This window comes from Cetorhinus maximus, chromosome 10 (genome assembly GCF_964194155.1).
Source record: "Cetorhinus maximus chromosome 10, sCetMax3.hap1.1, whole genome shotgun sequence".
Classification (NCBI taxonomy): domain Eukaryota; kingdom Metazoa; phylum Chordata; class Chondrichthyes; order Lamniformes; family Cetorhinidae; genus Cetorhinus; species Cetorhinus maximus.
Window position 1 is genome coordinate 135769469 of NC_135888.1, and position 14826 is coordinate 135784294.

At 39.9% G+C, this 14826-nt stretch overlaps 1 protein-coding gene across 1 annotated transcript in view; it reads left to right on the top strand.

Moving 5' to 3' along the window:
- The first annotated feature begins 2486 nt into the window (after positions 1-2486).
- Positions 2487-14826, top strand: part of LOC144685375 (uncharacterized) — a 143472-nt gene continuing 131132 nt past the window's right edge. The window contains exons 1-2 of the mRNA XM_078549775.1: positions 2487-5215; positions 12706-12809. Coding sequence (XP_078405901.1) covers positions 2747-5215; positions 12706-12809 — 2573 coding nt within the window. The 5' untranslated portion in view covers positions 2487-2746. The remainder of the gene's footprint in view (positions 5216-12705; positions 12810-14826) is intronic.

Here is a 14826-nt window from a genome sequence, read left to right on the forward strand (position 1 = left end):
CGATGTTCATTTCAGCACCAATGAGAGCGTGAATTCCTGCCCACCAGACCTGGTGGAGCCCAGAGTAAAACCGAAGTTGATACGTGATCAAAATAAGTGGATGGAAATAGTGTTTTTAGCGACCATGAGATGAATGGAACTGTGAACGATGACCAGTTCAATCCAGCGATCATCAAAATGGGCAGGAGATTTACTGTGACGACGAGCAGAAAATGCTCGAAGATGAGAAAGGGAATGGGATGGAGAGTGCTGAGATCAGGATCTTGACCACGCAGGATTCACATGCTGAAGAGCTTGAGAAGACGTTAGAAATGCGGTAGGAATGATGGAGTTATGAATCGGCAATAAGGAACAACCACAGACTTCAATGGGTCACAGTGGGTCTGATGAGCGAAGATCGAAGGAGGGTGGTGAAATTAACTCCCATTGGGTGCTCTGGGCTGGATTGTGGAAGTCCGAGTAGTTGTAGAATGGCCACTGTTGATTGTGCTTTGCAGAGCAAGCTTAAAGCACAGAGACGATCTATCAGATCACACAGGGAATGATTCAAGCTGAGACAGTGACAGGAGAGCTGCAGTTCCAGACTGTGGGAGGCCGACCAAGCAACAAGACGCACAGAACACCATTCATGTCCACTGAATAAACGCTGACAACAGAAAATCAGAGATTTGATCAGCAACAAAGCCAGAACCAGCAGGAAAACAATGGAAGGAGCCCATTATGAAGATAAAAAAAGTCCAAGGAAATAGAGATCAAACAGTGAAATATGGGCAATCCGGTAGATAATGCTCCCCTTGAAAGGCAGGAGAGAAAAAATAGACTACTGTAAATTTAAGGAGAAGGCAATGAAATATCATTCAGTCCAAATGTGTTTCTGCCTAGCGCTCAAGACAGCAATGATGTATGGTGGGGAAAAAAAACAGCAGTAACTGGAGTGCAGCTCAGCTTGCAAATGGGTTCTTCAAGAGACGACATAACAGAGCAGATAAATAGCAAATGAAAACTATGGTAGAGACTAGCAAAGTCCAGATGGTGGAAGGGTCTAGGAAAACCATGGAAGCAGAGTCCTGGATCTCCCACACACCACATGAAAAGTAAATAATAAGCCTGGATGAGCATTGCACTGTTAGGAGCAAGGGGTCCAATCGTTGAAGTGTAGAAATAGCAAGGTGAGCAAGGTTGGGGAAAGTGGCAATGGATAACCTGGAATGGAGTTGCGAAGGAGAGCTCAGCTGGAAGATGCCTGCCAATGGAGACCAATGGTATTTCCAGTTTTACATGTTCCTTTGCAATTGTGTTAACTTGCCATTCCACCTCAATGTGTTTATTTTGATTTACCAGACCAGACATCCATGTATCTTTACTATGGGGAATTGCAGTTAAAGTTATTATTATACAATAAAGTTAAATTCTCATACATACTGAGTATTTTTCAGAGACCACTAGGAAGACAGTCAATTGTCTGGCTGTATGCTGAATTAAATAGTCCTGTATGTGAGCAGTTACCACCTACTTTCCTTTTTCGTAATGGATAAACAGCATGCAATGGCTTGGTGGGTGAAAGTGACATGCTCAATCTGAGAGAGCCCAAAAGGCGAATAATCCGGAATTTTAATGATTCTGTTGATAACACTAGTCATTAATGCCTCTAAATTCAGAGCTACATTTTTAAATTTGCCAGTACCAGCGCAATATATTCTGAACAGTATAGACTGTTTCTAGGTTGTGAGGGTTGCATTCAATGATATGCAGGATTCAGCAATTGTCAATGAATAGAACACCGGACTGTGAAAACATGTAACAAACTCTATTAATATGCATTCTTTGGATTTGGGATTCGCAATCAAGGCGACATTAGTTTATTATAAAAGCAAAATACTGCAGATGCTGGAAATCCGAAATAAAAAAAATGGTGGAAAAACTCAAGAGGTCTGACTGCATCTGTGGAGGGAGGAACAGAGTTAATTCTGACGAAATCATATGGGCTTGAAACGTTAATTTTGGTTCTCTCTCCACAGATGCTGCCAGACTTGCTGAGTTTTTCCTACATTATTTTAAACCTGGCAAACCTGGTAAATCAGTCAGCTAAGGTGCATGAACCTTTCACATGATTGTCGTAAAATATCAGTCAAAGATGAAACAATTTACCAAAATAACTCGAATATAGGCTTCATTCAGCAAGCTTGCTTTATGACGATTTGATCAGCAAATAAGTACATTAGGCAAACAGTGCGGCTCCTAGAGAGATACAGCATAATAGTAATTCGATTGAACATTAATTGTTAAAAAGATAATAAAGCAAACCATATAATGAATATAGGCCAGAAAAGACAATTAAAGTTGCACAACATTAAATCTACAAAGCAATTCCTCCGTTGTTCAGTAGAGGCACTGTTGCTTTAAGATAATGTACTGTTATTATTGGCCGAGTCTCTTTGTGTCGCTGTCTACCAATGAGATGAAGAAATGTGGCCGGAGATCCAGCCACTCCCCCTACACCAAAGAATGAACGAGCAGTATTCGCCCTTCCACACTCTTAATTCGCAACGGAGAAAGAAAGGATACATCTCGGGGTACTTGCAAATGATTTTGGAAATCGTAGCAAAAACGACTGGACGCTATAGATGAAATTCAGCGTTTCCTTTGGGTGAGCAAGGTAATGAACGAATACCTTCCCTGTCGAAAAGCGAGACACGTATAATTCATCGGAGATTCTGGTAGTTATATCCGCAGTACTTTAACAAGAATGGTCCACTGGTTAACCCGCTATTTGTTGCAATGGCTTGTCCTTTATTTGATAATAATATTTGTTCCGGGTTCAGTTTGTGCAAAAATTCGCTACTCAATTCCGGAAGAATTGGAGGCTGGTACCGTTGTTGGGAATATTGCCACGGATCTGGGGTTAGATGTGAAACAGCTGTTGGGGCGCAGATTTCGAGTTGCATCCGAAGACAAAAAGCAATATCTAGGCGTGAATTTAAACACTGGAGCTCTCATTATAAAAGAAAAAATGGACAAAGAGCAGCTTTGCGAGAAAGGCCTCTTATGCATACTGGTGTTAGAGGCTTTGATTGAAAACCCGTTAAAGCTATATCGTGTAGAAATTGAGATTCTCGACATAAATGACAACGCGCCCGTGTTCAGGACAAGCGAGTTAAACATTGAAATCTCAGAATCGCAACCAGCAGGAACGAGCTTCCCGCTCCAGAGCGCGATTGACCCGGACGCTGGAACCAACAGTGTTCGCTCCTACCAACTGAGTTCAAGTGAATATTTCACTTTAAAAATACAGTCCGAGAGCGAACGGACTGATGCCCCAGAACTCGTACTGGAACGACCCCTAGACCGAGAGAAACAAGCAACTCATCAGTTAACACTGACGGCGTTTGATGGAGGAACCCCAGTGAAATTTGGAACCACCCAGATTAAAATTACTGTGCTTGACGCGAACGACAATGCCCCTTCTTGCGAACAGAATATCTATCAAACCACTACTGCCGAAAACATAGCCAAGAACACTATGATTGTGAAAGTAACTGCGATTGATTTGGACGAGGGTCTAAACGGTGAGATAATCTATGCTTTTAGTGATCAGACACCTGATAAAGTACGTGAGGTATTTAGCTTGGATTCAACAACCGGAGAAATCAGAGTAACTGGAATCGTGGACTTTGAAGAAGCAGAAAATTATCAGATTTCGGTACAAGCTAAGGACCGAGGTGCACGTTCATTGTCAGGATACTGCAAAGTTTTGATAAAGGTTACTGATGTTAATGATAACTGCCCTGAAATAGTGATCACTACTACATCCAGCTCTATTCCAGAGGATGTTGCAGAGGACACAGCAGTAGCTCTTTTCCGAGTTACGGATCAAGATTCTGATAAAAAGGCAAATATTTATTGCCGAATCACCAGAGACATCCCGTTTAGGCTTAATAGCTCTTTTAATAACTACTACACGTTAGTTACAAGTGACCAGTTAGACCGTGAAAAAGTGCCAGAGTACAACATTACTATTGTATGTACGGATACTGGCTCCCCTCCGCTCTCGGCCAACAAAACCATTCGAGTTCAAGTCTCAGATATAAATGACAATCCGCCGCGTTTTACGCAGCCTTCCTTCACCATGTATGTATCAGAAAACAATGTTATCGGTGCTTCAATCGGTTCTGTGTCGGCCTTTGATCAGGATTTCCAACAAAATGCCGAATTGTCGTATTCTATTTTGAATAGCCTCATACACGGCTTCCCTGCATCCACTTTGGTTTCAATAAACGCAGCCAGTGGCGTGATGTTTGCACAACGCTCGTTTGATTTTGAGCAGCTAAAAAATATTCAGGTCCATGTGCAAGTGAAGGATTTTGGATCCCCTCCTCTGAGCAGTAACGTAACAGTGAATGTAATCATCGTGGACCAGAATGACAATGTCCCTGTTATCGTGTCACCTGTGCCAGTCGAAGGGTCTTCAGCAGAGGACACAATGCCAAGATCTGCAGAGCCAGGTTACTTGGTTGCAAAAGTGACAGCCACTGATGCCGATTCTGGATTGAACGCTCAAATGTTTTACCAACTGCGTCAACCGACTGATGAAAGTTTTTTTACTGTGGCTTCAGAAACAGGAGAAATTTGGACGATTCGTCGCTTTGGGCATAAAGATTCACTCAGGCAAAAAATCGTAATTCTGGTGAAAGATAATGGAATCCCGTCCCTTTCATCAACAGTCACCATCAATGTATTAGTACAGGACGATATCACAGAAAATGCATCTAATATCGGCACATTGGGTAACGCTGGGCCATGGAAATACGATTTAAAATTCTATTTAATGTTGGTTTTTGGCTCAACCTCGATCCTGCTGCTTGTGGCGATTGTAATCCTCACTATTAAGGTGCGCAGAGGTAGAAATGGAATTAGCAGCTATTCTTGCTGTTGGCACCCGTCTTACTTTTCGAGGAAAAATTCTCTCCATGGAATCCAAAAGGCTAGTGCGAGTCTTCAAATTCCACCCAATTACACAGAGGTGTATGAAAGCGGCACACTCCAGCAAACATTTGAGTATGGCACACGTCAAGGTTGTGCCTTGAACGATTTTACCTTCCTACAGTTACAAGGAGTGGCCGCGCCCAAGGTTGATATCAAGAACGGCAAGTGTCACCACTCAGAATATAGAAAGGCATCAAACTCCCCGAACAAGGATACAGCTACATTTCAGGAGGTGAGTGCGGTGTTGGTAAAACTATTAACTTTCGCTCAAGTGATACGTTAATGATAAGAGCAAAGTACTGTGGTTGCTTAGCGCCTGAAATAAAAATAGGATATGTTCGAAGTATTCATCAAGTTTGGCAGTCCATGTGGAAGGAAAAAATATTTTGCAGACCAGTGAGTCTTCGTGAGAACTGGAATTGCTTAGAGCCGTATGTTTTTAATGATGACAGGAGAAGGGAAGGAAAGAACAAAGCGGAGGCCTGTGATCGGGTAGAAGACAGGAGAGATGAAGACAATAGGCAGGATAATGCAAGGCAAAGTAAAAAGATGGACCTGAGCCCAGCGAATGTTTAAATGACAGAATCAAAACAATCGCCAAAGGCTGCCTTCTGAAAAGGGGAGAGTCAGAACTGAGTCCAAAATGTGGTGTCGTGCCCAACAGGGCCATGACAGTTTGCGTTGAGCTTAATTGGAACAATCCAAGAAGCCACAGACAATGGTGTCACGTTGGGAATGGATGAGAGAATTAAAACGAGAAGGGACCAGTAACTCTGGGTCATACATGCAGACAGAAAAGTGGTGTTTCGCAAAATGAGTCGGGAAATTGCGTCTGGCCTGCCAAAAATAGAGGGGAGCAATGAATACATTGCACTAAATTGAAAGAAGTGCAACTAAATTGCTATTGCATCTGAAATGTGTGATTGTGGCCTTCGAGTGTTAGTGGGGAGGAGGTGAAATTTTGGATTTTGAACCTCCTGCAGGTGCATGGAAAGGTGTAATGGGAAGGTACTGGACTCTGCAATTGCGCTAGCAATCCAGAGGTTTGGAGTAACATTTGAGAGAACCTGAGTGCAAATCCTAAAATGTTACTTTAAGAAATTGCACTCACTTAAAAATAAGTATTGAAGCAAATTTTAAAAGCCCACAGTTTTCACTAAAAGTGACCATCAACTGTTGAAATGTCGCAAAATCTCAAATTGTAATCAATCTACCTCATCTCATTTAGGAGAAAATAGGTACCCTCTTTAGCATGTATGGCCTACATTAGGCTCCAGCCCCATAATAATACACTTGAGTCTCAACTGCCATGTGGCCACAGTCTCACAAGACATTCATTCAGATTAAATAAGGATAGGAACATACGAGGAAGCGAAAGTCATTCACCAAATCAGATAAATTCCAAATTTCCACTGCATTTTGCTGACTTGTATCTAAATTGTGTTTATCCGGCTTGGGTCAATATTCCCTGATGGCGTTATCTAACAAAAGGCAGTCAATCTCAGACTTGAAAGTTTTAAGATATTTCAAATATATCATTTATATTCCACTAGCTGATCTAAATTAAAGGCCCATTCTGGAAGAAACAGTTAAATCCGGCGATTATATAGTTAAAACTTGAATTACACACTAGCATTCTTTTAGTACAAATAATTAATTTAATTTCACATAGAAAGAAAAAGTAGAACAGTGGGCTTGAATTGCACTGGCAAGTCAAGAAGACATCAAATTTTAGCGCGGCTAGGGGGTGAGATAAGGATAACGATGTGAAATGTAAATGTGTACGGTAAGCATACGAATTTGATTTGAAATACCTAGAAAATACGGATTAAGGATAAGCTGATGAAAAACTTGAGAATGTAAACAGCTGCACGGGTGTTTAAAGCACCATAGGGATAAAAGAACTTGAGTAGTCATTTGGTCCTGTGATCCTGTTCCACTACGCATTGAGATGATGGCTGATCACTGATATAAACCAACTAAATTGGTCCATATCTCTTACTTTCTTTGACTAAAATCAACAATGGCCTGATATCATTTCCCATTTCTCGAAGAGAGATTTAAAATTCTACCACCCTTTGCTTATAATTTCACTCCTAAAAGGGCACGACACACTTTATTGTCGACAGCCCCAGTTCCAGATTCAGTTTCCAGTGGGATTGATTTACTTCTAACCATCCTACCAGTTTCCTGTAATACCTTGAAAATATCGAACAAGTCACCCCTTACGTTCTAAATTCCAGAGAATGCAATCTTAGTTTGTGAAATTTCCTCATAATTTTGTTCAGATTCTAGTAATCCTACACTGCACTCTCACCAAGGCTACTATAGCCGTTCAAAGGTCTGGTGCTCAGAACTACTCACAGTTCGCCGGTGTTGTCTAACCAAGGTTTTGTATTGCTCGAGTAAAACATCTTCCCCTTGTGTTTTAGTACTCTGGATATAAAAGCAAGCATTCAATTAGCCTTCTGGATTATTTTCTATATTTCTCCATGTGAACATTATGATGTTTGCAAATGGATCACTATACCCATTTGGACACACAATGTGTCTAGCTCTTCGCCAATTGCAAGGTATTCTGTTCTATCCCTTTTATATCCAAAGCGGATAATTTGCCCACATTGGCAGCCATTTGCCACAGTTTTTCTCATTTACCTATTCTATTTATATCTCCTGAAATTTTATGGTTCTATCTACATTGTTTACATAGACGCCCATCTTGGTATCGTGGGCTGTTATGACCACAGCAAATTTTATTGGTGAGCAAACCAGGTCCCAGAGGGCCACCTCTCTTACTGATCATGAAGCTTTTCTTTTTCATATATTGTAAACGAGAAGGAAACGCACACCCACAATTAACGCTAAATAGTTCAAAACAGTCCCACAGAACAACTCCCGACAAACCTACTTGGTCAAATACGTAAACTACCTTCTTGGCAACAACTCCCATATAGGTTTTTAACCATTACCCAAAGCAAAGAATTGGTGTCACTTTAATAAAGGTGTACTGCACGACTCCTCAAGCAATTCCGCCCAGAGCTGGAAATCCACAAAGAAGGTTCAGAAACAAACTTCTCTGAAAACAAAGATTTTCTGGCTTGAAACCAAATGACTGCTTCAAATTCAAAACTTGCACACCTTCTCAGCCCACCGATTTGGTTTTCAGGACATTTACCCACACAGCCACCCCAACTCAGATAAACATATTTCCTTAAATATCTTATTTACCCTTTCATCTCAAATTCCATTGTCCTTAAACCCCTCTTTGGTCTCAATCTCTCCAAATATAACATCTGTTATGTTTTCTTATTGCCTCTATTTTCGGGTCAATAACATTTGATATACCTTCTTTATTTACCTCTGAACCATTGCCACCTCTTCCCTCTGAAATTAAGCTGCTGAAAAGCCAACCCCCACATATCTTATAATGCAAGTTTTAAACCCAACCAATCTACTTGTAACTCAAACACACTCATTACAAATGCTTGAACCTCATACATTTACCCTTTCATCTCTCAGTTTTCATAGATACGCTGTCTCTACTAACCTCCCGCAGTTTAATGAATCACGGACACGCATTCGCACGCACACATAAAAAGTGCGCGCGCGCGCACGCACGCGCGCGCACACACACACACACACACACATACAAATCTTCCTTTACAGAATACCACCATAATCCCAAAGATATATATATATATATATATACATATATATATAAATAAACATTTATCATCACACCTCCCTCAATGCAAATAAAAGGAAAGGTCACATTTTAAAGACGTTTTCGTAATCCTTTTCTTATTATTTACCGTACTTATTTATGCAAAATATCATTACATTATGGTGCACATGCATCAGACATGAATATAAATGCACACACACTATATATATAGTATATATATACGAGTCTTTTCTAAGAATAAAGTTCATTCTGGTCCATTCTCAATTTCCTGACATACATGTCTTGTTTGCATTTAAGTTCTTGATAACACATCTGTAATTAAATTCTCACTTTCCAGCCACATGAATGATTTTCAAATTGAATGGTTGTAATAATAAAGTCCACCAGAACAGTCTGGCGTGTTTATCCTGAAATTTCTCCAGAATCGTCAAAGGGTTGTGATCAACATATAGAACTATCTCTGAAGATTTGTTTGCAAAATACACTTCAAAATGCTGCAAAGCCAGAACCAAACTTAAAGTCTCTTTTTCTAAGGTTGAATATTTCTTCTGATGCACATTCAAATTCCGTGAGAAATGCCCACTCTTTGCTCAAGTCCCGATTCATCTTCCTGTAGTAACACAACACCAACACTAACATTTGTGTTAGCGGCCATTTTAAAGTACTTTTTATAATCAGGTGCTGCTAGAACAGATTTAGTCGTCAGTACAGTTTTTATGCTGTGAAACGCAGTCACACACTCCTCTGTCCATTCAAATCTTTTGTCCTTTTTTAACAATACAGTCAATGGAGCAAGTATACTGCTAAAATTTGACATCAGGTTCCAATTAGATCCACTTATGCCACGAAATCTCAAAGCTTCCCATTTTGTTGTCAACGGTGGGAACTCCACAATAGCTTTTATTTTTGCATCCTGTGAGGCCACTTGACCATGTCCAACAGTGTGGCCTAACTATGTAACTTTTTTCACAAACTCACTTTTAACCAAATCTACGACCAAATTGGTTTCCTGTAGTTGGCCAAACGGTTCTTTTAAATGTTTTAGATGTTCCTTCCAGGTTTGACAACAAATATAGACAGCACAATTGTTCAGTTCATCAGTCACCTTGTTTGTTAGTCTCTGAAATGTTGCTGGTGCACTTTTCATGCCGAAGGGCATTGCTTTGTATGGATATGGACCATCTAGGGTTAAAAAAGCTGAGATGTATTTTGCCCTTTCCTATAAAGGTACTTGCCAGATTCCCCACAGTGTCAATTTTTGTGATAAATGCTCACTGTTCAACATTCTTGACACAATCCTCCGATCGTGGAATAGGATATGAACCAACCTTTCTTACTGCATTTACTTTCCACTAATCAATACACAGTCGTTAGGATCCATCTGTTTTAAGTACCATTACAATTGCAATGGATGAACTTCAATTACTGTGACTGGGCACTATGATGTCATTTTGAAGCATAAATTCAATTTTTTTCTGCACTTGTGCCAATTTTGCTGAATTTAATCTATTTGGGTGTTGCATAATCGAAACTGAAACTGCCGCATCAACATCATTATGATGTCATGATATTTCTCTGGTTTATTGTGAAGTAGGTTTACGGGGGTAAGTATAGTTGGGTCTGTGTGTTATTTAATTACATTGAGGTGCAAGCTTGAAATCAGAAAAATAAACTAGGTGCTTGATAGGCTAATGAGTAAACATGGATGTTGATGTAGCATGCAAGTTGTGAAGGGATTGTTGGATTTCAAAGGGTTCTTAGCATGTTTAAAGCTAGCCAGAAAAACAGGACTAAGGGCCGTGTTTATTTTCAAAAGAACACTGACAATTTTGGCACCATGAACGTTTTTATATTATGAGGAATATACAGTTTAAAAGACGTATGGAACAATAAAATTTACACATTAAAAGAGAGAAACATATATAAGGGAGAATGAAAGGCTATGTGGGAAGAAGGCCATGCAAGCCCTCACAGGAGTGTGTGAAATAGCCTTAATGAAACCTCCAGCCATGTGTGCATGAGTCTGCTATATAACAAAACTGAAGTTGGGGAAAAGGCATTTGGATTTCCACTGTCAAATGGGTATGTTATTAACTTGCTGGTGCTGTTCTAAATCTAAAATCTATTTTGGACGGTTGTCTTAAAGGGAGTATAACTGGGGGTCAGGTTAATTAGGAATTTTAGGAGTTATTTTGGTAGTAAGTAATGTGTAGTCTTATGTATGTGCTTGAAATCTTTTATTTTGTTAATAAATATTTAATTTAATTTTTAAAGCCTCTAACGGCCTTGCTGGACTTGCTACTTCTGAATTCAGTGCACACATCTTCTCATAATAAATACAAATAACAAAACCATTGTGATAGTGCATTAAGTTTCCCTTGTGGATTTTGTCCAGCTAGTACACATAATCTGCCACGCCATAACACCATGCAAAGCCAGATTTGCCTTCCCTGGCCTATCATCACAATTTGCTTTGTGTGACTGCAAAAGCTCGTGTGAACAGCTTCAACATTTTTCTGGAAGGTAACTTAATATCACATTTAGATTCTTAATTACTTCCTCATTGTCCAATTTAATCAGATGAATGTCAGTTTCAGAATCTTTAAGTTCTGTTTCCTCCTCCTTACCTACAACTACCAGTAACTGCTTCTGTTTATCCTCCCTGTCAAAGTACCTTTTGAGCATGTTTACATGGTACAGTCGCTGACTCTTTCCTCTATCTAGGGTATTCACTATATAGCTTACTTCACTCAGTTTATTTCGATCTGGTAAGATCCACAAAACCTTGGTTTAACAGTTCACCTGAAACTGGCAACAATATAAACAGTTTCTCCCCAGCCACAAAAGTACAAGCTTTTGCCCTTTTATCTGCAATTGCCTTTGTTACCTGCTGAGATACTTTTAAATGCTCCCTAGCTAACTCACACGTCCAACATAATATTCATCTGAATTTCGTCACATAATCCAGGAGACTAATTTCAGAACTCTGATGCACTAATTTCTCCTTAATCACTTTGAGTGGCCTCCTTACTTTATTATCATAAATCAACTCGAAAGGACTGAACCCTGTCGACTCACTATGGATATTCCTCGTACCAAACAACAAGCATAGGATTCCTCAATCCAAATCATGCAGGTAATCTTGACTATATGTTCTAACCACAGTCTTCAATGTTTGATGCAACCTTTCTAAATCCCCTCGAGATTCAGGGTGATAGGCTGGAGACCTAAATCTCTTTATTCCTATGCAGTTCATTGCTTCTATAAACAACAGTGACATAACATTTAAAGCCTGATAAGACTGTATTTCGTTTGGCAATTCATATCTTGTAAAGAATTTGGTGAACTCTTCTACAATCACATTTCCTGTGAATTTCCTTTAAAAAACTGCTTCTGTAAACCTTGTGGATACATCCATGATTGTCAGCAAATGCTAATTTCCACTTTTAGTTTTAGGGAGGGGCCTGACAAAATAAATCAGGAACCTGTTAAAAGGTTCCTGAAACGCTGGAATAGAATTAAAGGTGCTGGTTTAGTCACTGCTTGAGGTTCCCCTAGCACATGACATGTGTGACATGGCTGAAAAAATTAACTTCAATTTTATGTAGTCCAGGCCTATACAAATGTTTTTGCATCTTAGCCTGAGTTTTGCTAATTCCCCAATTTCCAACCATTGGGATTTCATGATCCTTTCTTAAAGCTTTATTCCAGTATCCATATTGTATCACTACTTGAACTATTGCTTTGTTTTCATCTGCAGAGGCACGAGGCGGTCTCGATTTCCTCATTAACCCATTGCTTTTAAGGTAATAACATACTAGAAGGTGTTTTGCCTCAGGTTCAGAATAAGCTGTCTGGTATAGCTGCTTTAATTCTGGATCCTCCTGCTGTAGCTCCACTAACTTCAATGAACTAAAGACCTCTGCCTCATTCTCCCTAATTTTCTCTTCCTGAGTGATCCTTTCAAAAATGCATCCAACCAACTGAGTTGCAGCATTCTCCCCCTGTCTTTTAGGTTTTTCCCTCTTCCTGTTCAGGTTTGTGTGTTTGAGTTCTTGTCACAATACAGCCTGGGAATAATCCAGGATGCTCCTTTCTTAAAAGACCTGTTGATTGCATCTCAACAGGTTCCTCTACCTCTGTAGGCATTGTCAATATTTGGGATCCAGCTATATCATTTCCTAGAATAAATTGACCCTGGAAATGGGAAATTTCGCTACCACTCCAAGGATTAACTCGCCTGTATTCAATAAATTTTCAAATTTATTTTGTATAATGATATAGGTCAAAATCCTCAATGTATCCCACTAACATGTTCTCCTGCAATATCCCTTCTAGGGAGCGGAAGGCACTACCCTATAACATTAATTATTGACTGGCACCTGCAACCATTAGAATTTTGGCAGTACTTCCTGATTGCCCCAGAAAACAAGACTATACTTTCTCTTCACATAGAAAAAAATTGTACATATCTGTAACCTGCCCTTCAGAACGCCCTTGAGTAGGTTCAGAACACATTCACACTTCTCTGGTTAATTCTGGCTCTCCCCTTTTCATCTATACAAAGGCGACTGGTTTATTTTCCACTTGGGCTTACATGCAAGTATACGCACATACGAATTAGGAGCAGGGGTAGGCCACTCTGCCCCTCGAGCGTGCTCTGCCATTCAATAAGATCATGGCTGATCTCCATGAAATGCCAACCCCACATTCCTGTTTACTCCTGATAACCTTCCCCCATCCCCTTGTAAATAATTAATCAAGAATCTATCTCGGTCTGCCTTAAAAATTTTCAAAGACTCGGCTTCTAATGCCTTATGAGGAAGAGAGTTCCAAAAACTCACAGCCGTCTGAGAGAAAAAAAATCTCCTAATCTCTGTCTTAAATGATAGACCTATTATCTTTAAACAGTGACTCATAGTTCCAGATTCTCTTACAAGAGGAAATGTCCTCTCCACGTCCACACTGACGAGACAACTCAGGATCTTAAAGGCTTCAATTAAGTCACCTCTTGCTCTTTCGAATTCCAGTGGATATAAGCCTAAACTCTCCAGACTTTCCTCATAAGACAACCCACCCATTCCTGTCTAGTAAACCTTCTGTGAACTGTTTCTAATGCATTTGCAACTTTTTTAAACAAGGAAACCAGTACTGTACACAATACTCCAGATGTGGTCTCACCAATGTCATGTACAACTGAAGCATAACCTCACTACTTTTGTAATCAATTCCCTTCACAATAAATGATAACATTCTATTAGCTTTCCTAATTACCTGCTGTATCTGCATACTAACCTTTCGTGATTCATGTACTAGGACACCCAAATCCACCTGAATGTCAGCGCTCCTCAATCACTCACCATTTACATAATAAGATCCGTTTTTATTCTTCCTGTCAAAATGAACGATTTCACATTTGCCCACATTATACTCCATTTCTCAAATTATTTCCCATTCACTTAACTGTCACTTTGTAGCTTCCTTACGTCCTCTTCACAATTTACTTTCTATATATCTTTGTGTAATCAGCAAATTAAGCAACCATTCCTTCGGTCCCTCCATCCAGGTCATTTTCATAAATTGTAAAGTGTTGAGGCCCCTGCACTGATCCCTATGGCACACCACTCATCACATCCTGCCATCCAGAAAAACAGACCCATTTATACCAATTCTCTGCTTCCTGTTAGCTAGTCAATCTTCTATCCACGCAAATATGTTACCCCCTGCACCACGAGCTTTTAATTTCTGCAATAACCATTGATGTGGCACTTTATCAAATGCCTTCTGGAAATCTAAGTACAGTACATCCAGCTTTATCCACAGCACATGTGACTCCTTCAAAGATCTCCAATATATTGGTTAAACATGATCTCCTTTTCACGAAACCAGTTTGACTCTGCCTGTTTGCCTTGTTTTTTGCTAAGTGCCCTGCTATATCAGCTTTAATAACAGACTTCAGCATTTTCCATTTGACAGGTGATAAGCTAACTGGCCTATAGCTTCTTCTTTCTGTCTCCCTCCCTTTTTAAAGAAAGAAGTTTGATTAGCAATTCCCCATCTAATGGAGCCTTCTCCGAATCTCGGGAATTTTTGAAAATTGAACTACCTAACTGGTCACTTCTTTCAAGACCTTAAGGTGAAGTCCATTCGGACCTGCG